The 26978-nt window shown below is 37.4% G+C and overlaps 1 protein-coding gene across 1 annotated transcript in view; it reads right to left on the bottom strand.

Annotated features, from left to right (window-relative positions):
- Positions 1 to 26978, bottom strand: part of EHMT1 (euchromatic histone lysine methyltransferase 1) — a 192863-nt gene that overhangs the window by 78629 nt on the left and 87256 nt on the right. Inside the window, 3 exon segments of the mRNA XM_043980933.1 lie at positions 18964 to 19086; positions 20653 to 20756; positions 22858 to 22940. Coding sequence (XP_043836868.1) covers positions 18964 to 19086; positions 20653 to 20756; positions 22858 to 22940 — 310 coding nt within the window.

Genomic DNA, 26978 nt, shown 5'->3' with positions numbered 1-26978 from the left:
AAGGGTACCTCTGAGCTAAAAGAATGTGTCACTGTTTCATCAATGGTTTTGCCCAGTGGGAGAGGAATAAGTGCCAAAAGGGAAATAGCTAGCAGAGATTAAAGTCCACAGGTGTGAGCTGCCCTAATCAAACGGTTTCCCCACTCGTGTACCTTCCCAACTAGGTTTTTGTAAATATATGCCAACTACCTCCCACACACCCTATGTGCAATGGTGGGAGAGTATGACTTAAGTTCAAATGTGCTAAATACCAGCATTATACCAAAATTATAAAGAAACTACAAAAAATTCAAAAGAAAAAAATTTCTGGATTTTTTGACAATTTGATTGAACTATGATGTTGGATTATTCCTCTTCTAGAAACTGGCTTATATTACATTAGGCATTGCCCTTAGTTGTTACCTCTTTTTATTTGGCAAGGATATCAAGTGTTGGCTAGCTGAGGAATTTTCTGGGTATTTTGGCTTTCATTATTATGATGCTACTAAATTTACATTGGGATAAAATCTAAAAAATGCTATTAAGGAGTCAATATTTTTATTTTTCTCGCATTTCCATTTTCCTGAATGAAGAGCTTATTTCAAAAACTTTATTAGAGCTGTTGTAATTAAAATCAATATCTCCCTCTCATAGTTATAATTTATTCCAATTTGGCATTACTGATTTTTGACCTTTACTCTATCATGATCTGTGACTAGACATCTGATTCAAGAATGATTCCTACACCAATAATCAAATTTTCCTGTTATTACGATGCAATTAGTTCCCTGTTGTGATATTTGGTGCTCACCAAGTAAAGTCTTTTGACTCTTCTGAAAGATAATATTCAAGAAATAGGTGTTTTAGTGGATTGAATTTTCAGAGAAATATACTAGCCACTTAATTGTTTCCTTCTAAGTTTAACTGCATTGATTTTGCTTGTGCAAAAGTTGTAATTTTATGTATTTTGATGTGAGAGAAATATGTTACAAAGATTTGTTTGCAGTTAACCGTTTCCCTAATTTTTATCTATGGAAAAAGTTTCCAATTCTATATAATCAAAATCATTTTATTTCCTTTGACGGTTCCCATCTCTTATACGGTTAAGAAGGCATAAAGCTTCTAAGTAATTTATATATAGACAACCTGGTTTTTTAATCCCAAACCATATTTTCCAACATTCTCTCCCCCCACTGCCTCCCCCATGGCCACCTTTCCATTTAATTCACTGAGTACCAAGGTATATAGTAGCTACATTTAAAATATCTTTTGTTATTTTTTTTTAGATGAATGTACCTTATTTATTAAAATACATAGAACAAATGAAAAAGAAAATCTACTGAACTGATATTGATTGAACACAGACTAAAGCATGCTATTTTGTGATTTCTTTTTTTTTACTTGAATCTTTTAATGTAAAATGACTAATATGGTAATGTTTTACATAATTGCATATGTATGATTGCTTGCAACCTTGGAGGTGGGGGGGGAAGGAGGAGAGGAAGAGGGAGGGAATGACTGGGTCACACCGGTGGTAGATGTTGGGTGTCTGAGGCCAGATTTGAATTCAGGACCTCTTGAATCCAGGGCTGGTGCTGGTGCTTTATATACTGTGCCACTTAGCTGCCCCCAATATATTTTCTTATATAAAGTTTTCAGTTCCAAATTCTATCCCTCTCTCATTCCTCCCTCCCCTCCCCCAAGGCTAAAATATCTTTTAAAAAAAGGATTTCACAGGCACTAGAAATCCAAAGGAACCTTAAAAGAAATCTAATACAACTAAGAGCTGAATAAGAAATTTCACTATAACATGCATTCTCAACAAGATCACCTAGCCTTTTCTTGAAGAGGCTCTAAGAAAGGAGAATCCTACTGCCTTCCCAAAGCAGCCATAAGCTACAACAAGGACGAAGTCAGGCTTCACTTTTGACCAGCGCTTACATAAATTTGCCTTTTCCAGCTTCCATCTAGTTATTACTCCAACTTTTTGTCTTCTGGAGGAAAAAAATAATATATCTAATTCCCTTTCAATGATAGCTTTTAAAATATCTGAAGACTGCTTCAATGTTCCCACTTAATTTTCTCTTCTCCAGACTAAGATCTATATCTCCTTCAACTGATACGCATTTGCATGACTTTAAGTCACTATGATATGTGGAGTTTTCATCCTAGAAATTGTATCCTGACAACTTATCAATGTCCTTTTTAATACATAGCAGGTAGAACTGAACATAATACTCCAAATGTGGCCTGACTAGGACAGTGTAAAATAGGACTATTATCAACCTAGTCGTGGACATCATTTCTACACTGTTAACTCACATTAAGTATGCAATCCACCAAGATACCTATTTCTTTTTCAAATGAACTGATGTCTAACTCTACAAATCTCCTATGGGAGAAACTAAATTTTTGAACCCAAGTATAAGATTTATCCCTAATAATTTTATCTTATTCATTTCAGATAATCATTCTAGTAAGTGTTAAGTGTCTGAGGTCAATTTGAACTCAGGTCCTCCTGACTCCAGGGCCAGTGCTCTATCCACTACCCCATCTAGCTGCCCTGAGAATATTTTTAAAGACTGGTCCATGTTAGCTACTGGTTCTAACTTTGTGTTGCATGCAAATCTGACAAGCATGCAATTTATGTCTTTAATCAAGTCATTGATAAAATCCAACAAGGTCACCCGGCCTTTTCTTAAAAACCTCTAGGAAAGGAGGATCCACTAGATAATTGGGACATTCCAATGGAGACAACCTCCAAAGTTGTTATTTAACCATTAATGACCATGCGTCAGACCCAGCCACTTAAATACAAAATCATCTAATTATACTACTACAGACTAACCTACATCAGTACATATCCTAACCACAAGCACAGCATAAAAGATGGTGTTAAATACTTTGTAAAAATTAGGTTAACTATCTACAAAATTTCTCCCATCCACCAGATTCGGCCAAAAAATAAAACCAATTCAAGAGGGGGAAAAAACCCCACAAATGTTTCATCCAACACAGTACTAAAAAGTAAAAGTACACACAAAACGTATGAACTGCTAACTGAATACAGTCCACAACCTTTTATGATAAATTATTCCAGCTTGTCAGATCTTCTCATTTATTAAACTCAGTGTCTGTACAAATGTTATGAACTTGAAGAATAGTCTCCAATAGGAAAGACTGGCCCAACAGGGTCTGTTCTGAGTCCATGTGAAACATTCAGTTCATCATCCTATATGTGGCTTTTCTTTTCAACAGATATACACGCTAATTAGTTGTAAAGCTGTTTCCTTGGTCAGTTACAAGTCAGCTTTTCCTTGCCCCTGACCTCTTCTTCACCCACCAATTAACGAATATTTCATTAAATATCGTACTATGTACCAGAAAACTGTGCTAAAGATTTAGGCTTTTATACTTACTTTTTGTCTTCTTTAACTTTTTTTTTTTTTGTGGGGACAATGAGGGTCTAAGTGACTTGCCTAGGGTCACACAGCTAGTAAAGTGTCTGAGCTGGATTTGAACTCAGGTCTATCCAAAATCCAGAACCAGTCTTTATCCACTACACCACCCTAGCTACCCCTAAAGATTTGGAATAGAAAGAGAAAAAGAAGATAGTTCCTGCCCTCAAGAAGCTTACAATTTTATCACAGGGAAAAAATATTCTGTATACATCTAAGAAAATACAAAGTATCAAATCGTGGCCTCAGACACTTGACACTTACTGGCTATGTGACCCTGGGCAAGTCACTAGACCCCTCACTGCCCTGCCAAAAAAACAAAAAGAAAATACAAAGTAATTGGGGTGGAGGAGTTGAGGAAAACATTAGATTTGTAAGGATTAGAAAAGGCCTCATTTAGGAGAGAGCTCTTGGTCTAAGCTTTAAAGGAAAAAAAGAATACTAGGAGATGAAGGTTAGGAGAGAGTAACTTTCCAGACATGGCAGATAACCTGTATATAAGGTAAGAATGATGAGAGATAGAATGCCACATAGGAGAACAAGCAGGGACAATTAAGCCCTCACAGAAAACATGAAGAGAATTAATATGCGGACAAAATCTGGAAAAGTATCAGGTTAGAAAGAGACTACAAAGGCCTTTAAATGCCAAATGGAGAAGTTTGTATTCTATCCTAGAGACAAAAAGAAGACTTCAGTAGCTTCTCAGCAGAGGACAGGACATGACATGTTCAGGTCTGTGGATTAGAATATCACCCCCAACAACGACCGTGAAATGACTGGAAAGGGAAGAGACTTGAGAGACAAGTAGAAGGCTGTAGTAACAATAATACTGTAATACTATAATGGGCCAATGTGGTACGGTGGATAAACTATGGGCCTGGAGGTCAGAAAGACTTGAGTTCAAATCCTGCCCTCAGACCGCGTACTATAAGTGTGTCCCTGGGCAAGTCACTTAACCTTTTTTGCCTCAGTTTTCTTCCTCAGTCAAGTAAGCTGGAGAAAGAACTGGCAAACCATTCCATTATCTTTGCCAAGAGGGTCACAAAGAGGCAGATAGTACTAAAAAAAACAACTGATGAAGAACAAAGTATTTTAATAAAAAAGGAAAGAAGTGATACATTTTGTGCTTTTGTGAGTAGAAAGAATGCATGTAAGAAACAGAGGGTGTCTTAGAAGCCTAAACACCCCCTGGGCCACCCTGTAGCACAACAGTGTGTCCTGGAAGCAGCGGCTACACTTTAAGAAGGAGTAAAAAGCCAAGAAATAGTAAGCCAGGATGAGGAGGCAGAGAAAGCAGACCATTGAAAACTTCTTTGGGGGAAAGGGTAGACCATAATACATCCTCAGAAGAAGATAATAACAGGGTCAACCAGCTCCAACATCCAAAGCTCCAAGAAAAATATGAACTGGTCTCAGGCCATGGAAGCTCTCAAAAGGGACTTTGAAGAGAAAGTAGGAGAGAGAGAACGAAGATGTAGAGAAAGAGAGGAAGAATGGAAGAGAAATTGAGAGCAATGCAGGAGAGTCATGAGAAAAAAAAACAGAGGTGTCAAACAAAATTTTGTCAATCCAATTGGGCATAAGGAAGCATAGGAGAGAAAAGAGTTAAAGATGACTTAAGAAAGTTGTGAATCTCATCATAGATAGATGGTAGGGCCCTCAAAAGAGAGAGAGATCAAAGAAAACGAAGTAAGGCATGACTTATTCTTCATGAAACAATGCTTGAATTTTGTGCTTACTTCCTTTCTTTAGAGGATCACTAAGCATCTCTTCAATAATGTGTTCTGCCAAGAGTTAAAATCAAGAACACTGGCCAGGCAGAGCCAAGATGGCGGAGAGGAAGCAGCAAGCTGCCTGAGCTCTCCTTCTGTTCCCTCAAAAAGAACATTAAATCAAGCCTCTGGACAGATTCTAAAACTACAGAACCTGCAAATGGACAGAGAGACACAGTCCTCCAACCAGAGATAATTTAGAAGACTTCAGGAAAAGGTCGGTCTGACTCCGGCAAAAGGGAGGCCCAGTGCAGGGCAACAACCCAGCGCCGAAGGGGTCGGGGCAAGTCAGCAGGAGCTGCGGGCCATAACCGAACAACTGAGGCCCCTGGAATCTGGTTCAAAAATGTGGTGGCCAAGAAGGACAGCGGAAAAAACCTACCTGCACCGGCCGGGAGGGCCATGAACGGGTCAGGCTGAAACGGACGCCGGGATCAGGCGTCTGGCTGGCCGAGTGCACTCAGACAGGAAGTGCAGGGCGGGGGATTTCCACACTCCATAAAGGCCCTCAGAGTAAAAAGCACCTATACCCCTGCACAAGAAGCCCAAAACAGGGGGACCCTGGTGCCCCCAGAGCAGACCTCAACGTAAAAAATAAATAAATTAAGCTGCAATAATGAGTAAGAAGCAAAAAGAGCGCTCCCTCTCCATGAGAGCTTCTGTATCAATAGTGAAGAAGCCAAACACAAACTCAGATGAGGACAATAGCCTCAAATTGCCTACATCTGAAGCCTCAAGAGGGAAGGTGAAATTGGTCTCAAGAACAAAAAGCCTTCCTGGAAGAGCTTAAAAGAAATTTTAAAAATTAATTGAGGAGAGGTAGAAGAAAAAATGGGGAGAGAAATGAAAGCAAAACAAGGAAAACTATGAAAAAAGAATCAGCAGGCTTGGAAAAGGAAGCACATAATTTCACTGAAGAAAATAATGCATTAAAAAAATTCATTTGGCCAAATGGGAAAAAAGGTGCATAATCTCATTGAAGAAAACACTGCCTTAAAAAATTCACTTGGTCAAATGGAAAAAAAGTGCATAATCTCACTGGAAGGAAAACAATGCCTTAAAAAATTAAAATGGGACAGTTGGAAGATAAGGAATTCATGAGACACCGGGAATCAGTCAAGCAGAATAAAAAAAATGAAATAATAGAAGAAAATGTGAAATACCTCATTGGAAAGACAACTGATCTGGAAAACAGATCCAGGGGAGAGACAATTTGAGAATCATTGGACTACCTGAAAGCCATGGACCAGAAAAAAAATCTAGACACCATATTCCAGGAAATTATTAAGGAGAACTGCCCTGATATCATAGAAATCAGAGGATAAAATCATCATTGAAAGAACCCTCACGATAACCTCCTGAAGAGGACCCCAAAAAGAAAACTCCAAGGACTATTGTAGCCAAATTCCAGAATTATCAGGTGAAGGAGAAAATACTCCCAAGCAGCCAGAAAGAAGCAATTTAAATATCATGGAGCCACAGTCAGGGATTGCCCAGGACCTGGCAGCTTCAACATTAAAGGACCGCAAGGCTTGGAATATGATATTCCAGAAGGCAAAGGAGCTTGGATTGCAGCCGAGAATGTATTACCCAGCCAAAAATGTGCATTTTCTTTCAGGGGAAAAGATGGACATTTAAATGACATTGGGGACTTTCAATCTTTCCTGGTGAAAAGACCAGAACTGAATAGGAAAATTTGATTCTCAACATACAAGGACTCAAAAGAAGTTTAAAAAGGTATACAGAGGGGTAGAAAAAAAAAAGTTTACCCCTATTAGGTTAAACTGTTTATATCCTTACACAGGAAGATAACACTCATAACTCTTAAGAACTGTAAATGTATCTGGGCAGAGTAGAGAAGGACTTATACACAGAGGGTATAAATATAAATTGTCTTTGATGTGATGATACAAAAAAGAATTAAGGGGTTAAAAAGGGGAGTCTAATGGGGAGGGAGAGGAAAGGCGAGGTGGGATGGGATGAATTATTTCATATGAAGAGGTGGAAAAAAAAAACCTATTACAATAGAGGGAAAGAAAGGAGGGGTGAACATGTTTCAACCCTATTCTCATTAGATTTGATTCAAAGAGGGAATAACATATACGTTTCATTGGGATAAAGAAACTTAACTCATTCTTTAGGGAAGCAAAAGGGGGAAGGGGAAAGGGGGGGGAATGATAGAAGGGAGGGACAAAAGCAAGGGAGAAAAGGGTAAAGAAAAGAAGAGGGGGTGTGATAAAAAGGGAGGGCAGATTGTGGAGGCAGGGGTAAGGAAGGGGTAAAACGTCTGTGAGGAGGAATAGGGTTGAAATAAGGGGGTAAATAGATGGAGGGGAATAGACAGTCAGTAATAATAACTGTGAATGTGAATGGGATGAACTCTTGCTATAAAACGAAGCGAATTACAGAGTGGATTAAAAACCAGAATCCTACAATATGCTGTTTACAAGAAACACATTTGAAGCAGAAGAGTACACACAGAGTAAAGGTAAAAGGCTGGAGCAGAATATATTATGCTTCAGCTAAAGTAAAAAAAGCAGGGGTAGCAATCTTTATCTCAGACAAAGTACAGGCAAAAATAGATCTCATTAAAAGAGATAAGGAAGGAAATTACATCTTGCTTAAAGGTACTATAGATAATGAAGTAATATCAATATTAAATATGTATGCGTCAAGTGGTATAGCATCCAAGTTCGTAGAGGAGAAGTTAAATGAGTTACAAGAAGAATTAGACAGTAATACTATACTAGTGGGGGATCTGAATCTCCCCCTCAGAATTAGATAAATCTAGCCAAAAAATAAATAAGAAAGAAGTGAAAGAGGTGAATAGATTACTAGAAAAGTTAGACATGATAGATGTCTAGAGAAAATTGAATGGGGATAGAAAGGAATATACCTTTTTCTCAGCAGTACATGGCACATTTTCAAAAATTCACCATGTATTAGGGCACAAAAACATCATAGTCAAATGTAGAAAGGCAGAAATAGTAAATGCATCCTTTTCAGATCATGATGCAATAAGAATTACATGTAAGAAAGAGCCAGGGAAAAGTAGAATGAAAATCAATTAATTTCATTCTAAAGAATGAATGGGCCAAACAACAAATCATAGAAACAATCAATAACTATATCCAAGAGAATGACAATAATGAGACAACATACCAAAATCTATGGGATGCAGCCAAAGCAGTGCTTAGGGGAAAATTTATAGCTCTAAATGCTTACATGAATAAAAAAGAGAAAGAGGAGATTAATGAATTGGGTATGCAACTTAAAAAGCTAGAAAAATAACAAATTAGAAATCCCCAATTAGATACCAGAGATCCTGAAAATCAAAGGAGAAATTAATAAGATTGAAAGCAAAAAAATTATAGAATTAATCAATAAAACTAAGAGCTGGTTTTATGAAAAAACCAATAAAATAGATCAAATATTGGTTAATTTGATTAAAAAAAAAAAAGAAAGAAAACCAAATTACCAGTATCAAAAATGAAAAAGGTGATGTTACCACCAATGAAGTGGAAATTAAAGCAATAATTAGGAATTATTTTGCTCAACTGTATGCCAATAAATTTGACAATCTAAATGAAATGGATGAATATTTACAAAAACACAAACTGCCCAGGTTAACTGAAGAGGGAATAAAATCCTTAAATAAACCCATATTAGAAAAAGAAATTGAACAAGGCATTAATGAACGCCCTAAGAAAAAATCCCCAGGGCCAGATGGGTTTACAGGTGAATTTTACCAAACATTTAAAGAACAATTAATTCCAATATTATACAAATTATTTGGAAAAATAGGTGAAGAAGGAGTTCTACCAAATTCGTTTTATGACACAAATATGGTGGTGATACCAAAACCAGGCAAAGCAAAAACAGAGAAAGAAAATTATAGACCAATTTCCCTAATGAATATTGATGCTAAAATCTTAAATAAGATATTAGCAAGGAGATTACAGAAAGTGATTACCAGGATAATACACTATGACCAGGTGGGATTTATACCAGGAATGCAGGGCTGGTTCAACATTAGGAAAACTATTAATATAATCAACCACATCAATAAGAAAACCAACCAAAATCATATGATTATCTCAATAGATGCAGAGAAAGCTTTTGACAAAATGCAACACCCATGCCTAATAAAAACACTGGAGAGTTTAGGAATAGGTGGAGCTTTCCTTAAAATAATAAACAGTATCTACCTAAAGCCACCAGCAAATATTATATGCAATGGAGATAAATTAGAGGCCTTCCCAATAAGATCAGGGGTGAAACAGGGATGTCCATTATCACCCCTATTATTTAATATTGTCCTAGAAATGTTAGCTTTAGCAATCAGAGAAGAGAAAGGAATTAAAGGAATTAGAATAGGCAAGGAGGAAACAAAACTATCACTCTTTGCAGATGATATGATGGTATACTTAAAGAATCCTAGAGAATCAACTCAAAAATTACTTGAAACAATTAACAACTTTAGCAAAGTAGCAGGATATAAAATAAATCCACATAAATCATCAGCATTTCTATACATGACCAACAAAGCCCAGCAGCAAGAGATAGAAAGAGAAATTCCATTTAAAGTAACAGTAGATAATTTAAATACTTGGGAGTCTACTTGCCAAGACAAACTCAGGAACTCTATGAACACAACTACCAAACACTCTTCTCACAAATCAAATCAGATCTAAATAATTGGAAAGATATCAATTGCTATTGGATAGGCAGAGCTAATATAGTAAAAATGACAATCCTGCCTAAATTAATTTACTTATTCAGTGCCATACCAATCAGACTACCTAAAAATTATTTTATAGAGCTAAAAAATATAATAACAAAATTCATCTGGAAAAACAAAAAATCAAGAATATCCAGGGAAATAATGAAAAAAAAATTCAAAGGAAGGTGGGTTAGCGGTACCAAACCTGGAGCTCTACTATAAAGCGGCAGTCATCAAAACTATCTGGTACTGGCTAAAAAATAGAGTGGTAGATCAATGGAATAGGCTAGGCTCAGGAAATGCAGTAGTAAATGACACTAGTAATGTAGTGTTTGATAAACCCAAAGACTCCAGCTTCTGGGATAGGAACTCAGTATTTGACAAAAACTGCTGGGAAAACTGGAAGACAGTATGGCAGAAATTAGGCATAGACCAACATCTTACACCTTATACTAAAATAAGGTCAAAATGGATACACGATTTAGACATAAGAGGTGATACCGTAGGTAAATTAGGAGAGAAAGGAATAGTCTACCTATCAGATCTTTGGAAAGGAAAACAGTTTATGACCAAGCAAGAGATAGAGTATATTATAAAATGCAAAATGGATGATTTTGATTATATTAAATTTAAAAATTTTTGTACAAACAGAAGCAATATATTCAAAATTAGAAAGGAGGCAGAAAGTTGGGAAACAATTTTTGTGGCCAGTACTTCTGATAAAGGCCTCATCTCTAAAATATATAGGGAACTAAATCAAATTTATAAGAATCCAAGTCATTCCCCAATTGAGAAATGGTCAAAGGATATGAACAGGCAGTTTTCTGATGAAGAAACCAAAGCTATCTATTCCCATATGAAAAAATGCTCTAAATCTCTAATGATTAGAGAGATGCAAATTAAAACAACTCTGATGTACCACCTGACACCTATAAAATTGGCTAAAATGACAAAAAAGGAAAATAATAAATGTTGGAGAAGCTGTGGGAAAATTGGAACACTAATTCATTGTTGGTGGAGCTGTGAACTGATCCAACCATTCTGGAGAGCAATTTGGAATTATGCCCAAAGGGCGATAAAGCTTTGCATACTCTTTGACCCAGCAATACCATTTTTGGGTCTTTTTCCCAAAGAAATCATGGAAAGGGGAAAGGGACCCACATGTACAAAAATATTTATAGCTGCTCTTTACGTGGTAGCAAGGAATTGGAAGTTGAGGGGGTGCCCATCAATTGGGGAATGGCTGGACAAGTTGTGGTACATGAATACAATGGAATACCATTGTGCTGTAAGAAATGATGAGCAGGAGGAGTTCAGAGAAACCTGGAGGGTCTTGCGTGAGCTGATGATGAATGAGATGAACAGAACCAGAAGAACACTGTACATAGTATCATCAACATTGAGTGTTGATCTACTGGGATGGACTATATTCTTCTCACCAATGCAATGGTACAGAAGAGTTCCAGGGAATTCATGATGGAAGAGGATCTCCAAATCCAAGAAAAAAAAAAAAGAACTGGAGTATAGATGCTGAATGAACCATACTATTTCTTTTCTTTTTGGTGCTGGTTTTTTTTTTCCCTATTTTGAGGTTTTTCATCATTGCTCTGATTTTTTCTCTTATAACAGGACTAATGCAGAAATAGGATTAATGTTATTATGTGTGTGTGTGTATATATATATATATATGTATATATATATATATATGTGTGTGTGTGTGTGTGTATGTGTGTATAAATATATATATGTATATGTATATAGATATATAGATATAACCTATATCAGATTACCTGCTGTCTAGGGGAGGGGGGAGGGAGAAAAATCTGAAATTGTAAAGCTTGTATAAACCAAAGCTGAGAACTATCTTTACATGTAACGGAAAAAATAAAATACTTTATATGTAAAAAAAATAAATAAATAAAATATAAACAACAACAAAAAAAAGAACACTGGCCAATAGCCTATTGACTTCCTTTTCTTCCCTATTTTATTTAGTTATTGATGGCATCAATTATTTTTCTTGAGAACTACAATGGTAATATTCTTTGATTGTGTATCTATGAGGTAATGTCTCTTATTCCTATATATTTTCAAAGAAACACTCCACACTTAACAGTTTCCATCTAAGTTTAATTGCATTGATGTTGCTTGTGGAAAAGTTGTAATTTTATGTATTTTATGTATTTTGATGTGAGATCTATATCAGAGAAATATGCCACAAAGATTTGTTCCCAGTTAACTGTTTCCCTAATTTTAGTGGCACTGATTTTGTTTGAGCAAAAAGGTTTTGATCCTATATAATCAAAATCATTTTATTTCCATTGATCCTTCCCATCTCTTATATGGTCAAGAACTCTTCCCTTATCCATTGCTGTGAAACCTATTTCTTTCTTTTTTCTTTTTTTTTTTTTTGGCGGGACAATGGGGGTTAAGTGTCTTGCCCAGGGTCACGCAGCTAGTACATGTCAAGTGTCTGAGGCCGGATTTGAACTCAGGTACTCCTGAATTCATGGCCAGTACTTTATCCACTGCACCACCTAGCCGCCCCCGAAACCTATTACTTTCTCTGTCCCTATCATTTGTTTATGATGTGACTTTTTATGTCTAGCATATGTATTATTACGTCTAGTATTTACATCTAGTACATGTATTCATTTAGAGCTTAACTATAGTATATAGTATTACAACATTGGTTTAAACCTAATTTCTATCAGAATACTTTCAAGTTTTCCCAGCTAGTCTTTAACCTTGTTGAATCCTTGGATTTGTCAAGTGTTATGGTCACTAAGTTTGATTACTTCTGGTTACATATTTCACAGATACACATTTCTCTTCTTTATCCAGTAACATATACTTTTCATGATTTACCATTTCATTCTTGAGAGCCTCCCATCCCTACTCGGTTGATGTTGCTCTCCATCATGCCCTCCTCTAGTTCCTGGACCTCCTCACATGAGTATATCATCTTACTATATAATGCAACTACTCCTATCTCTTATCTTTTCTATGACTTTAGGATACAGCATACCCTTCCATAGCCATATTTCAGGCATCCTTCCTTGTCTGATTTACACCAATGATTACAAACATTCCTACTTGAGTTAGGATGGCTAGTGTACTTTGCATACTACCTATACCTAGCTATTCTTTGTACCTCTGTGATCAAACACCTAAAGATAAAGGTTTTGTTGCTTAATTAATTGATTAGTTGCTTAGTGAGTGAAATGCCTTCATTTGAAAGATGAGGAAGTTAAGGCACAGAGGTGAAGTGAAGGAAACCAGATATTCTAGACTTCAAAGAAACCGTATTATTCACTACACTACACTACATCACCCCTATCCAGTCTTCTTTTGCTCTAGCCTCTAATGAGGAGGTAACCCTTCTCAGGAGGGCTGACCCCAATCCTTATACCACTGATCCCATTCCTTCAAATTCCCCTCAAGTCCACTGTTTCTCTAATCTTTAATCTGTTTCCTTTTCTATTGCCAGCAAGTACCCAGAGCTCAAGTAAACAGGAGTGATTAAATTAAACACTGGAACACACTATATCAGAAAAATGGAGGTTAGGAGAGTGTGCATTCCAGGTAGAGAAGACAGCCAGTGCAAAGTCCCAGAAGTAGGAGATGGAAAACCATTCATGAGGAACCCAAAGGTCAGTTTGGCTGGACTGGAGTGTGCATGGAGGAGAGTAATGTCAAACAAGCATGGTAGGTAGAGCAGAGGTTTCAAAGGGATTTAAATGCCAATTTATATTTGAGCCTGAAGGAAATAAAGAGCGACTGGACTTCATTAAGTAGGAAAGTGACACAGTCAGACTCATGCTTTAGGAAAATCAATCTGATACTCATATGATGGCTGAATAGAATCAACAAGAGATTTAGACTGGAAATCAAAGAGAAGGCTGTTAAACGGGTATAGAAGAAAGTTAATAAGGGACTACAGTAGGATTATAGCTATGTGAATGGAGAAAGGAAGGTAGATGTAAAAAGGAAAGAGTTCAGGTATAGTTATGTTTGAGCTATGTATGGAAAATGAAATTTGAAATAAATGTCAATGTTGATGTAGGACTGAAGATCAGGAAAAAGATAAGGGCTGAATATATAAATCTCTGAAACAGTTGCATACAGATGATAATTAAACTGATAGGAATTGATGATATTACCAATCAATTTCGAAGCACTTAAGTGCTTCCTAAGTTCTAGGTACTGTGACAAGTTCTAATGGGGAAGACAACATATATGAATAACAGCATACAAGGTAAAAAGCAAAGTACATGAAATATAACACTAAAAGGGACCAGACTAGAACATAAAAAGATCAAGGAATGCCTTAAAAGAAGTCAGAGAATCTAAGAGTTTGAAGTTGGGAAGCAGAGCATTCCAAGCATGAGGGACAGTTAATGCAAAACCATGTGGATAAGAAAAAAAGTGAGGAACATCAAGTATGTTGTAAAGAGCTTCAAATGTCAAAAAGTTCTGTATTTGATCGGGGAGGTAACAGAGTGTGACTACAGTTTACTGAGTCAAGGGGTAACACAGAAAGACTATGCATTAGGAAAACCATCTTTCAGAGCCGTGTAGAAAATAAGCCCTCACTGCATTAAAGCAAACCATTCCCACATCTCAACTTAACTCCCACTCACCACAGGGACTCCTCCCAACTTTTTCATACCTCCTCAAACTTTTCATGGCTTTTCCTCCCCTCTTAGCTAAGACTGAGGCCATTTACTGAAAGCTCCCTCCTCACCAAGGCAAACCCCGTTACATGCAAAAGTGCTCCAATTCCATCCTGTTGTCTACATTAGATTACACCACCCTTTCACTTACCTTCAATCTCTCCTTGAATACTTGCTGCTTCTCTACTACCTACAAGTATGCCCACATCTTCCTATTCCTTAAAAAATGCTCACTTGAATCATCCATCCCTGATTGCTAGCTAATGATATTTCTCCTCTATTCTATGACACAAGGCTCCTTCAGAAGGCCATCTACAATAGGTACCTCCATTATGATATATGCATCATATATCATACATAGTTGTTTGCATGTTTTTGACTCCATAACACTGTGAGCTCCTTGAGAACAGGGTCTGTATTTTCCCTTTCTTAGTATCTCCAAAACTTAGCCAGTGTCCAGCACATACTAAGTGCTTAATAAAAGTTTACTGATTTATTGATATAACTGACATTATGACACCAAGGTTGTAACCTTGAATGACTTGAACAGAGAGTGAAGAGAAAGAAGAGAAAAGGGTCCAGGACAAACACTTAGAATACATTGATAGTAAGATGTTCTGATGATCAGCAATGCACCAATGAAAAGAAATGGTTAGAAAAGGAGAAGAGTCAAGAAAGAAGAATACCATGCAAACAAAAGAGGAATGAATATAAGAAACAGCAGTCAACAGTGTTGAATACTGAAAAGTGGCTTAAAAAACAAAAGGGGGGGATAAGGTCTGAAAAAAAGTCATCAGCTTTTTGCAATTAAGGGGGGGGGGGGGGGCGGAGCTAGGTGGCCCAGTGAATAAAGCACCGGCCCTGGATTCAGAAGGACCTGCATTCAAGTCCAGCCTCAGACACTTGACACTAGCTGTGTGACCCTGGGCAAGTCACTTAACCCTCATTGCCCTGCCCCCCCACCCACCCAAAAAAAAGAGTACACTGGGAACTCACAACACGATCACTCCAAAAAACTCCAAATAATGCAATAGTACAATTCCTGGAGCAGCAAAGCCCACAAAAGAATGTGCTAAGATCATTTTCTAGCCAAAGATGGCTTAGAAGGTCGGAAGGATGGGGCTGCTATGCCAGGACAGTAGTAGAGCCCAAACACACAGTCAGCCTGACACAGATCCAGTCCCAGGCAGGCCAAGCCAGGGAAAGAGACCCCCAGAGCCCCTAAATCAGCTGTAGCAGTGTCATCTGGAACTAAGCTCACAATCTGGTGAGAGGGCTGAGACCTTGACAGGGGAGACATTACAGGGGTCTCTGCTGGTGCTGAGGCAAAACTTGGGTTTTTTATCCCTACTGGGAACCAGGAAGTAGGCTTGAGTAGCAGTGGCCCAGGTGGGGGAGGGGCACAGGCTAATAGGAGCTAACAACCACAACATACAAAGTTTTGCTGTCTGATTAATTAGCAAGTTGGCCTGGGGTTATCTATGGACCAGGGAACAGGCCAGGCAAGTAAAGAACCTGCCCCTCCTTAAATCATACCACCTGGGAACCCCTGAAGCTTGGGACAATGCAGCCTGGAAACAGTGCCCCATTTTAAAGAGCTAAAAGTTAGGGACAGCTACGTGGTACAGTGGATAAAGCACTGGCCTTGGATTCAAGAGGACCTGAGTTCAAATCCAGCCTCAGACACTTGACACTTAACTAGCTGTGTGACCCTGGGCCAGTCACTTAACCCCTCATTGCCCCTGTAAAAAATAAAGAAATAAAAATTTTAAATTTAAAAATGGGGGGGGGGCAGCTAGGTGGCGAAGTGGATAGAGCACTGGCCTTTGGAGTCAGGGAGTACCTGAATTCAAATCCAGCCTCAGGACACTTAACTAGCTGTGTGACCCTGGGCAAGTCACTTAACCCCAATTGCCCTCACTAAAAAAATAAATTTTTTTAAAAACTGGGCGGGCGGGGGGGGCACAGCTAGGTGGCCAGTGGACTAGGGCAATGGCCCTGGATTTCAGGAGGACCTGAGTTCAATCCAGCCTCATACCCTTGAAACTTACTAGCTGTGTAACCCTGGTCAAGTCACTTAACCCCAATTGCCTCACCAAAAAAAAAAAAAAAAAAAAAAAAATTAAAGAGCTAAAAGTCAAGTAAAAGACAGGCAAGATGAGCACACAGAGAAAGATGAGGACCACAGAAAGTTTCTTTAGTGACAAGGAACATCGAGGTATATATACCCTTAAATGAGGACAGCAACATCAGGGCTCTTACATCCAAAGCTTCCAAGAAAAATATGAATTGGTCTCAGGCCATAGAAGTGCTCAAAAAGGACTCAAAGATAAAGTAAGAGAGATAAGGGGGCAGCTAGGTGGCGCAGTGGATAAAGCACTGGCCCCTGGATTCAGGAGGACCTAAGTTCAAATCCGGCCTCAGACACTTGATACTTACTAGCTGTGTGACCCCGGACAAGTCACTTAAGCCCCATTGCCCCGCAAAAAGGGGGGGGGGGGAGGAGGGAATGGAAAGAGAAATGAGAGTGATGCAGGAGGGTCATGAAAAAAAAAAAGTCAACAGCTTGAAAAGCCAAATTGGCCAAATGGAAAAGGAGGTACAAAAGCTCCCTTAAGAAAATCAATGCTTAAAAATTAGGATTGAGCAAATAGAAGCTAATGACTTTATGAAAAATCAAAATACGATAAAAACAAATTCAAATGAATAGAAAAAGAGGGCAATGTGAAATATCTCCTTTGAAAAAACCGCTGACCTGGAAATAGATCCAGGAGAGACAATTTGGAAAGACGGGAACTGGTGGTTTTGGAGAGAGCAGTGTTCAACTGAGTGAAGATGATGAAAGACTGATTTTAGAGGTTTTAGAAAGGGAGTGAGAAGGCAGGAAACAGAGGCAGTGAGAGGACTCCTCTTTCCACACTGTGTTCCAGCCCAGACTGGCCTTTATATTCTTCATACATCATTTCATCAAACTTTTCTATGCCTCGGCACTGGCTACCCCACATAGTGGAACTGTAATCCTATCTTATCTCTTTCTCTTAAAATCCCATTTTTCCTCCAAGGTTTGGATACCACCTTTTCCTGACATTCCCAGTTATTAGTGTTCTACACACACACACACACACACACACACACACACACACACACACACACACACACTCTCCCACTCTTGTATTAATTACACACTTGTTTTAAATATACTTAAGTATGTACATTATCTCCCCCAACATACAATATAAGCTACTTGAGGGTAGTGATTTTTCTCTGAATTTTTTTACCCTGAAATTTTTTACTAGCACAGTGCCTAGTACATGTAGTAGACACTAAATAAATGGTTGCTGATTAGATGACTTTCTATAACAGATTTTGGCATATATAAACAAATTCTCTTCATGGTAGTTAATAATTAATATCTCCTGTTCTATGAAGCTAACTTAAAAGTCATATAATCCAAACTCCTCAGTTTATAAATTAGGAAACTGAGGACCGAAGAAGCTAAGATACTTTAGATGACATGACCATGAAATAGATTTCTTGTTGTTTTAGGGAATATGGAAATAATAGCTAAAAACTACACAGTTTTGAAGTATTTAAAATGTTTTACATAAATTATCTCATTTAATAATCACAAGAATATGGGAAGGTGGAAACTCTAATCATTATGATTCCCATTTTATACAAAAGAACAACTTTATAAACCTCTTTATAATTGCCCAAGTACAAACTGCACAGTCTTTATATTAGTTGCAATCTATGTCTTTGGGCTTCCTCATAGTAAACAGGAATATTATTTTGGCTCTAGTTTCTTCAGTAGTATAGGAACTATCAATCATCCAGACCTCAGTTACCAAATTCCTACCATGTACACAAACCTGGACTCAATGCTGCTGCTGCTTCTTGTTCAGTGGTTTCAGTCATAACTGATTCTTTGTGATCTTATTGGGGTTTTCTTTGCAAGAGAGTAGTTTGGAGTAGTTTGTCATTTCCTTCTCTAGCTCATTTTACAGAAGAGGAACCCGAGGCAAATAGGATTAAGTGATTTGCCCAGGATCACAGAGATAATAAGTGTCCAAGGTGAGATCTGAACTCAGGAAAATGAGTCTGACTCCAGGACTAGCACTCTATCCACTGTAGCACTGAGCTGCCCTAAGCTTAAAGTTAAAGTTTGCCAAATTATATTAAAATTAATGTTTTGAAGTACTGAATAAACAACAACCTTAAGTTTGAGGCAAGGTATTCTCCACTTTGGAGTCCTATAAGATAATCCCTGGCTGTACTCTATATAGGACATGAAGTTCCTTCCATCTCCTGGGAAAATCTATATACTTATAGGAACTAGAATCTAACAATCATACCTTAGGATCTACTAATGCTCCAGCCTTGATGAGGTATTTTACAGCATCCAAATGGTTGTTTTCTGATGCTTCCATCAGTGGGGTTCTCTGGTCCTCTGAACAGGTGTCAATGTTAGCACCAGCCTATTAAAACAAATGACAGTGGAGGAAAAGGGGGTGGGGGGGGATTATTATTATAATTCTTGCCTACTAATAAAACTCTTCCACATACTTCACTGGGAAGAAAAAAAGTCTAATCATTTTTATGTTAACTATACAGTATGCTTTCTCACAAGGAGCTACATGCATTACTGAAACACTCCCTAATACAATTTATTTATCTTAGGGACTCCATTAAAAAAAAAACTATTTAGATTCAAGTATTTTTCATTGAAATATAATGCTATATAAAAAATATGAAATACATATAATTTACAGAGTCAAAGAAGTTTAAAGCTGGAAGAGACCCAGAGGCCATGCACTCCAAACCATAACTGAAAAATCCTATCTACAATAAAACTGGTAAAGTAATCATTGAGCCTTTGTTTAATTTCCTCCCAAGACAAGCCATTCCATTTGACAAGTTCTAATTCCTAGAAAGTTTTCTCTTATACCAAATCCAATAATAACACATAATATTTAGGTAGCAATTTAAGGTTTGCAAAACATTATACACATATGTGCACACATGTATAGACACACATTTTATGTGTACATGCATGCATGCATACATTCATACATAATCTCATTTTATTTTATCCTAACATAGCCTTTTTGCCAGGTTCTGTACATTATTCCTAGTTTTCCCTTTTTGAAGGACTAGCAGAAAAAAAAGTTTAATTCTTCTTTTAGTACGCAACACAGAAAAAGACTGTGCTCTTTCAGTCCCCCAAAATAGAAAGAGGTTGATCAGACTTCAAAATATATTTTCTTCATAGAAAGTATTTGGAATGACTAAATTCCGAGCCTAAAAAAGATTGTGAAGATGTATATTTGCAATGAATGGGAAAAAAATATTGATTAAATGCAACTAAACAATAAGAAAAAAAATTTTTAATGAGTAAAAATGTTGCTCCTTGAGGAAAAGCACATTTAATTAAAAGATGAAATAAGGAAGTCATGTCAATTTCCAAAGATGTGAAATTTTCCTGAAAAAACTATATTAATAGATCCAAGCTTCCTTTCATGGGAAATAAAGAACAAAAGTGAACTGATCAGTAATTACTTTGATTACAATCATGGTGGTAGTGGTGGCAGCAGCTATTAACATTTGTATAGCACTGTAAGGACTGAAATGTTTCTATCTATATATCTATCAGTCTATCTAAAATTTCATTTGATTTTCAAAACAATCATAGAGGGAGGTATCCTATTTGACAGATGAGAAACTGCGGCCCAGAAAGGTAAGGTGGACTTGCCCAGAGTCACAAAGACAAATATGAGCTGAGTTTCAAACCCAGATCCCCGAATCCAAGACAAGCATACTCATTCCCTACTCCAAGATGCATCATTATCACAGGCTCATTGGCCCATGAACACAAAGCTGGAAGGGACCCAGAGTACCACAGTAATAAGAAACAGAACCAAATAGTGAATCCAAGTCCTCTTCCAAATCAGTATTTTTCTACTATATCATCATTAGAGACTTAAAAACTTCTAAAAGGATGTGGGGGGAAAAAAAAAGACTTCTTGTGAATGACAAAGTTGAACCTGAATCAACATATGACAGATGTCCACATGGCCAGACTCCGCAGCTGCATGGAGTGGAGTTCTTTTATTCTGGTGCTCCATTTTAAAGTTGGGATCAATCCATCAACTGTAAAATAACCAGAGTTTATTAATAATTTCATATATTATACCTTCTACTACAACTTCAAAGTAAATTTTAAAATGCCAGATATTTGGGTACACAACCAACTTTTTAAAAAGTCTATCCATGTCTTGAAGGCTATTGTTATTGATGGGATTGGGGTGGGGGTGGGGGTGGGAGGCAAGGAGGAGACAGCATTAGACGTTCTGAATGGATGTTGTCACCCCAATGTAGAAACTTCTTCAATTAAAGCAGGCTGGCATCTCATTTATAACTAGAAGTCTCAATGAAGCAACTAGCATTTATTAAGCACCTCCTATGTAACAGGCACTGAACTAGACACTCGGGACACAACAAAGGAAATAATCCCTACTCTGTAGAGTTTACATTCTATCAAAGGGTACCTGGTGCACTGACAATTTAACTGATTTGCACAGCTAAAATGTGTCTAACTCTACAAGCATCTAATTGATTTTTGCTCTCCCTCTCCCTCTATCCCAGAGAAGACTCTGCAGGCCCCAGATGTCAACCTATCACAACAGGGAACTGAAACTGTGAGTATATTAATCATCTGTCACTCATCCTTACCTTGAAGGCCAGCAAAATTCCACCAACTGTTACTCTCTCCTATCCTTTTGTTACTTAATCTTCAACTGCAGCCACCCCCACCCACCCTACCTAATCCCCTCATTCTCTCCCAACTTTACTCTCCCATGTTCCACTCCTTCAGGGCAGGAAATGGTTTGCCTTTCCTTGTATCCCCAGAAGTACAGTCCTTGACACATAGTAATCATTTAATAAATTCTTGTTTAACAAGTAAGACCAGTTCTCTAGCCACTACCATACATTCTCTCAATATATTCTGGGAGACAATGTTTATAGTACCAGATTGTTAGAATATCATTAGAATTTTGACAAACAAAATATAATAAGCAAGGCAGTTCAAGGTTGATAAGATCAACAAAAATGTCCAAGCTGATGACTATCTCCATCCCCTAGCATAGCATTTAACATCAAAGAGCTAAGAAAGGAGCATTAAAAATGGTTTAAATCAAACAACTTCTCAGTTCCTTTTGAATCAGATCTTCACAGTGTGGCTTCATCACTTTGCTTTATAAATAGAAATTCTGAAAATATTAGGAATATATCCATGATCAACTCAATATAAAAAAGGCATCTCATGATATATAAATATAATTTTTTTAATTAACATCACTATTTATTAATATGAATACCAGAGTTGTCTATAATCATAATAATTCACATTAATATACCATTTTGGGGTATTTCACTATCTTTTCAAGAGTCTAGCATGCAGTGCCAGTATTATTAAACATCATTTACAAAATAACGAAACCAAGATTTCAGAGATTGTGACTTGTCCATAAGCACATAGCTCATAAGCACCAAGAAAGTAAATCCTTTAAAAATAATCTACTATGGGGCAACTAGGTTGTGCATACATAAAGCACCGGCCCTGAATTCAGGAGGACCTGAGTTCAAATCCAGAATTCAGACACATACTAGCTGTGTGAACCTTGGGCAAGTCACTTAACCTTCACTGTCCCTCCCCCCCAAAATAATAAATATAAATGATCTACCATGCAAGTACCCCAGTTGTAACAATGCTTTGCCTTCTCTTAATTTGATACTCATATTACTAAATAGCTGCTTAAAAGAAAAAAAATCGTTTTACAACCACACTGATAATGGAGCAAAAGACTATGTCATAAAGAGAAACAGAAGAAATCCAAAGTAGGTGTGCACTTTTTTTTTTTTGGGGGGGGGGCAAGGAAATGAGTGGTTAAGTGACTTGCTGAGGGTCACACAGCTAGTTAAATGTCGAGTGTCTGAGGCTGGATTTGAACTCAAGTCCTCTTGAATCCAAGGCAAGTGCTTTATCCACTGCACCACCTAGCTGCCCCCTGTGCACTTTATTTTTATGAAAGAAAGGTGGAAAATTAATGCTTTATCTTTTATTCACTAAGACTACAAGTGAATTGTGCTCAATGAGAGCACCATATGACCTCAGAAACTAGTACAGCAAGCAATCTCAAATTTTGGGCTTGGAAGCATAATAATCTTGTATACCAAGGTCTACTTACCTAACATAAGGAGCACTTTTTGCAGTTCCCCTTGCCTAGCAGAAAAGTATAGCTGCTTTGGGTGGGAACGTAACTTCTTCGGTCTATTGGAAATAAAAATGAATCAGTGACTCTTAAAGAAAATAAAGCCATTTGCTGCCTCAGCTTATGACTATATCCCATGGGATATTGTTCTCTACAGAATTACCTCTAATAACTGAAATGCTACTAAGCACATCTTATGTCAAGTCATTCCAACAGAAAGAATATTTCATAAAATAACCAGATGTGTCCCCAAGGCCAAAGGTTATTTGATAAGTGCACATAGCAATTGACATCTACACACCAATTTTTCAAGGATAAACCTAAAATAACACTTTTTCAGTGGGTCTGGCTACATAATGGTATAAACAGAAAAAGAGGATCTGTACAAGATGTGTTTTCTTCTGTTTTTCCAATGTAAGAATCACAGCATCTTGTAGGCCATACCACAAAATTTACATGAAATGAATTGACACAGAACATCTAAGGAGGAGAAAACAAAAGATCTCAATGTAAGAGTGAATTAAAAAGGCACTATCAAGGTGATCCCACTTTTCCCACACAAGACAACTAAAACATTCTACATGGATATGCTGTTCTTATCTTAAAATAAATGATAGAAATTTGTGAAGCGCTTGGCACAGTGCCTGCCCTAGAGTAGATGTACTATATGAACACTTATTCCCTTTCTCCCTTCCCCCCATTTACGTCCTGCTGTGATGAAGAGCAACTATTTCATGACAGGAACTGAATATCACTGATGACTACAACTAAATGTGGGAGGCAGTTTGGTATTCATTATTTGTAGCCCTTTGGAACCTGGATTCTAACCCACCCTTACAAGTGTATACAGGTGCCATGAGCAACTAAGTAATGGCAATTGCTTGGTGTTTACTCCTGGAAAATATCATGATGTTCTTGCCATCATTTATTAACACACATGAGTAACACATCAAATTCAGCCTCAAAAGAATAAACCATGAAATATAGCCATCCAAGAGAAAAGGCTAGAAGATTATTGAACAGAATATAAAAAATTGTCAATGATCCTCTTCATTAGTTTAGCACATAATGACCCAATGACCAGAATAAACACATCAAAGACAAAAATGATATCTTGAAAAAACATGTTTCAGTGAGAGAAAGATATGCATGAATTCTTTTGTTACTTTATTCCTATAATTACCTCAACTACTCTACAAATGATGAACAGTGGAATGATATGAAAAACCAATTATCAATAAGAATCTATCAAGAATATATGAGAAAGAAAGTATTCTAGACAAAACAGATACTCAGAGGAACAGCAAAGAGTTGGAAGATAGAGTATCATGTTAGAGGAAAAATAAGGTCAAGTGTCATTGGATAAAAAGAGTAAATAGAAGGGAGTAAAGTGAAAGAAAACTGGAACAGCAGGAAAGGGGCAAGGTTGTTACAGTCTTTAAGTAGCACACAGAGGATTTTAATGATATTTTGGAGGTAACAAGGAGTCACTGAAATTTCCTGAGTAGGAAGGAACATATTCCGACTTGCACTTTAGGAAAATCACCTCTGGCAGACTATCATGGTAAATGAGAGACTGAAAACAGGGAGACCAACTAACAGCCTATTTTAATACTCTAGAATGGGGGTATAGAGGGCCTTAAACCAATAATTATAGCTGTGTGAGTAGAGAGAAGGGTTTCATACAGAAGTGATGTAAAGCTAGAAAGATAGGATGTAGCAACAGATGGATATGTAGAGAGGATGGTAATGTCCCCTGAACAGTAATAGGGAAGTTCTGTCTAAATTTTTATTTTTTTTATTTTAGACTTTCATTTTCCAAATTACATGTAAAAGCAAATTTTGACATCAATTTTTTTTAAACTTTGTGTTCCAACTTCTCTTCCTCCCTCCCGTCCCCCCCCCCACCCCAAGGACTGGAACAATTCAACATAAATTATACATGAGTAGTCATGGCAAACAATTCTACCTTATCTAGGTTGTGAGTGGAAACAGATAAAAACAAAACTTCAGATTAGGGAACTGTCAAAAAAATGTGTTTCAGTCTGTTTTCAAATACCATCAGTTCTTTCTCTGTAGATGTACTGCAATTTCCTAGGTTCTTCATGGATCATTGCCTTGCCTGAAAATAACCACATGCTTCCAGCAGATCATCTTACACTAATGCTGTTACTTTGTATACAGTACATTTCTCACTGCTTCAGTTCATGTAGGTCTTTCCAGGTTTTTCTGATAGCATCCTGTTCATCACAATTTCTATATAGTACCTTGAACTTGACAGAGAATTTTCTTCACAATAGCCCAGAGTAGGTGTCATACATTTGGTAATCAATAAACATAACTATTTCCCTCCATCCCATTCCCTTCCAATGATATTTATGCCATTGTCTACCTTATTTTGCCCTAATCCTCCTAAGTGTTTTTACTACTGACTGCCCCCTCCCCCGCTCTACCCTCCCTTCATTCAACATTTCCCTCCTTATCCTCTTCCCTTCCTACTTTCCTGAAGGGTTAAATAGATTACTCTTCCCTATTGGATATGTGTGTCATTCCCTCCTTGAGCCTGCTCTGATGAGGTTATGGCCTTTGAGCTAATTCTCTTTTCTAAATTTTTCTTCCTCCCTCCCTCCTCAACTCTCCCTATGAAATCAAGCAATTCAATATATGTCATAAATGTGGTTGTTATGCAGAACATCTTCATCCTTCCTCTAAAGTGTTTTGCTTTTTACAGCTCCCTTCCCCAAACTTCCCTACCCTCCTTCCCCTCTTCTCCCCCCACCCATCTCCTCTCCTCCCCACTTTTCTCAGGACAAAAATATATTATTATACCCACTTGCGTATGTATGTTATTCCCTCTTTGAGCCAATTCTGATGATACTGAAGTTCACCCACCTCCCCCTCTCTCCCCTCCCTCCAAGGCTTTTTTCTTATTTCCTTCCTATGAGCTACTTCTCCCCATTTCACCTCTCACCTCCTCCCTCCCCCGTTCTATTCTCCCTACCTCTCCCCCTTATTTTAAAGATGTCATCATGCATTAGCTAGATGGCAGTGGACAAAGCACCAGTCCTGGGCCAGGAGGCCCAGAGTCAAATGCTGCACCAGACAGCAGATAACCCCACCTTGTTTGCGCCACAAAGAACAAGGATATGCAAAAAATAATGCTTTACAAATACCATCCTTCAAGTCATTTCAGACTATGTGTATTCCTTGCTGAAAAAGTTCTTATGAGTTGGAAGTAGTATTTTTCATGTATGATTATAAACAGTTTAATCTTTTAATGTCCCTCATGATTTCTTTTTCCCGTTTACCTTTTTATTATTCTCCAGGGTCTTGTATTTGAAGTCAAATTTTCTATTCAGTTTAGGTCTTTTCATCACAAATGCCTGAAAGTCTTCTTTTTCATTGAAATTCCATTTTTTCCCCTAAAAAAATTTTGTTCAGTTTGCTGGGTACAAGATTTTTGGCTGTAGTCACAGTTCCTTTGCCCTCTGGAATATCATATTCCATGCCCTCAGTCCTTTAATGTAGAAGCTGCTAGATCTTGCTTTATCCTTACTGGAGCTCCACAGTATTTGAATTCCTTTTTTCTAGCTGCTTGCAATATTTTCTCCTTGACCTGGGAGTTCTAGAATTCAGCTATAGATAGATTTCAGGGAGCTATAATCTATAATCTATTATATAATATACAATATTGTAATCTATAATAATATAATGGCTATAACATTCCTGGAGGTTTTCCTTTTGGGATCTCTTTCAGGAGGGTGATCAGTGGCTTCTTTCAATTTCTATTTTAGTTTCGCTTCTAGAATATCAGGGCAATTTTCCTTCACAATCTCTTGGAAGATGGTGTCTAAGCTCTTGTTTTGGTCATGGTTTTCAGGTAGTCCAATGATTTTCAAATTATCTCTCCTGGCTTTATTTTCCAGGTCAGCTGTTTTTCAAAGGCAATATTTCACATTGCCCTCTATTTTTTCATTCAATTGGATTTGCTTTACTGTGTCTTGGTCACTAGCTTCCATTTGTTCAATCCTAATTCTTAGGCAACTCTTTTCATCAGACAGTTTTTTAATCTCCTTTTCCATTTGTTTTTTCAAGCT

This window comes from Dromiciops gliroides, chromosome 2 (assembly GCF_019393635.1).
Source record: "Dromiciops gliroides isolate mDroGli1 chromosome 2, mDroGli1.pri, whole genome shotgun sequence".
NCBI lineage: Eukaryota > Metazoa > Chordata > Mammalia > Microbiotheria > Microbiotheriidae > Dromiciops > Dromiciops gliroides.
This window is presented reverse-complemented; position numbering and strand designations above follow the sequence as displayed.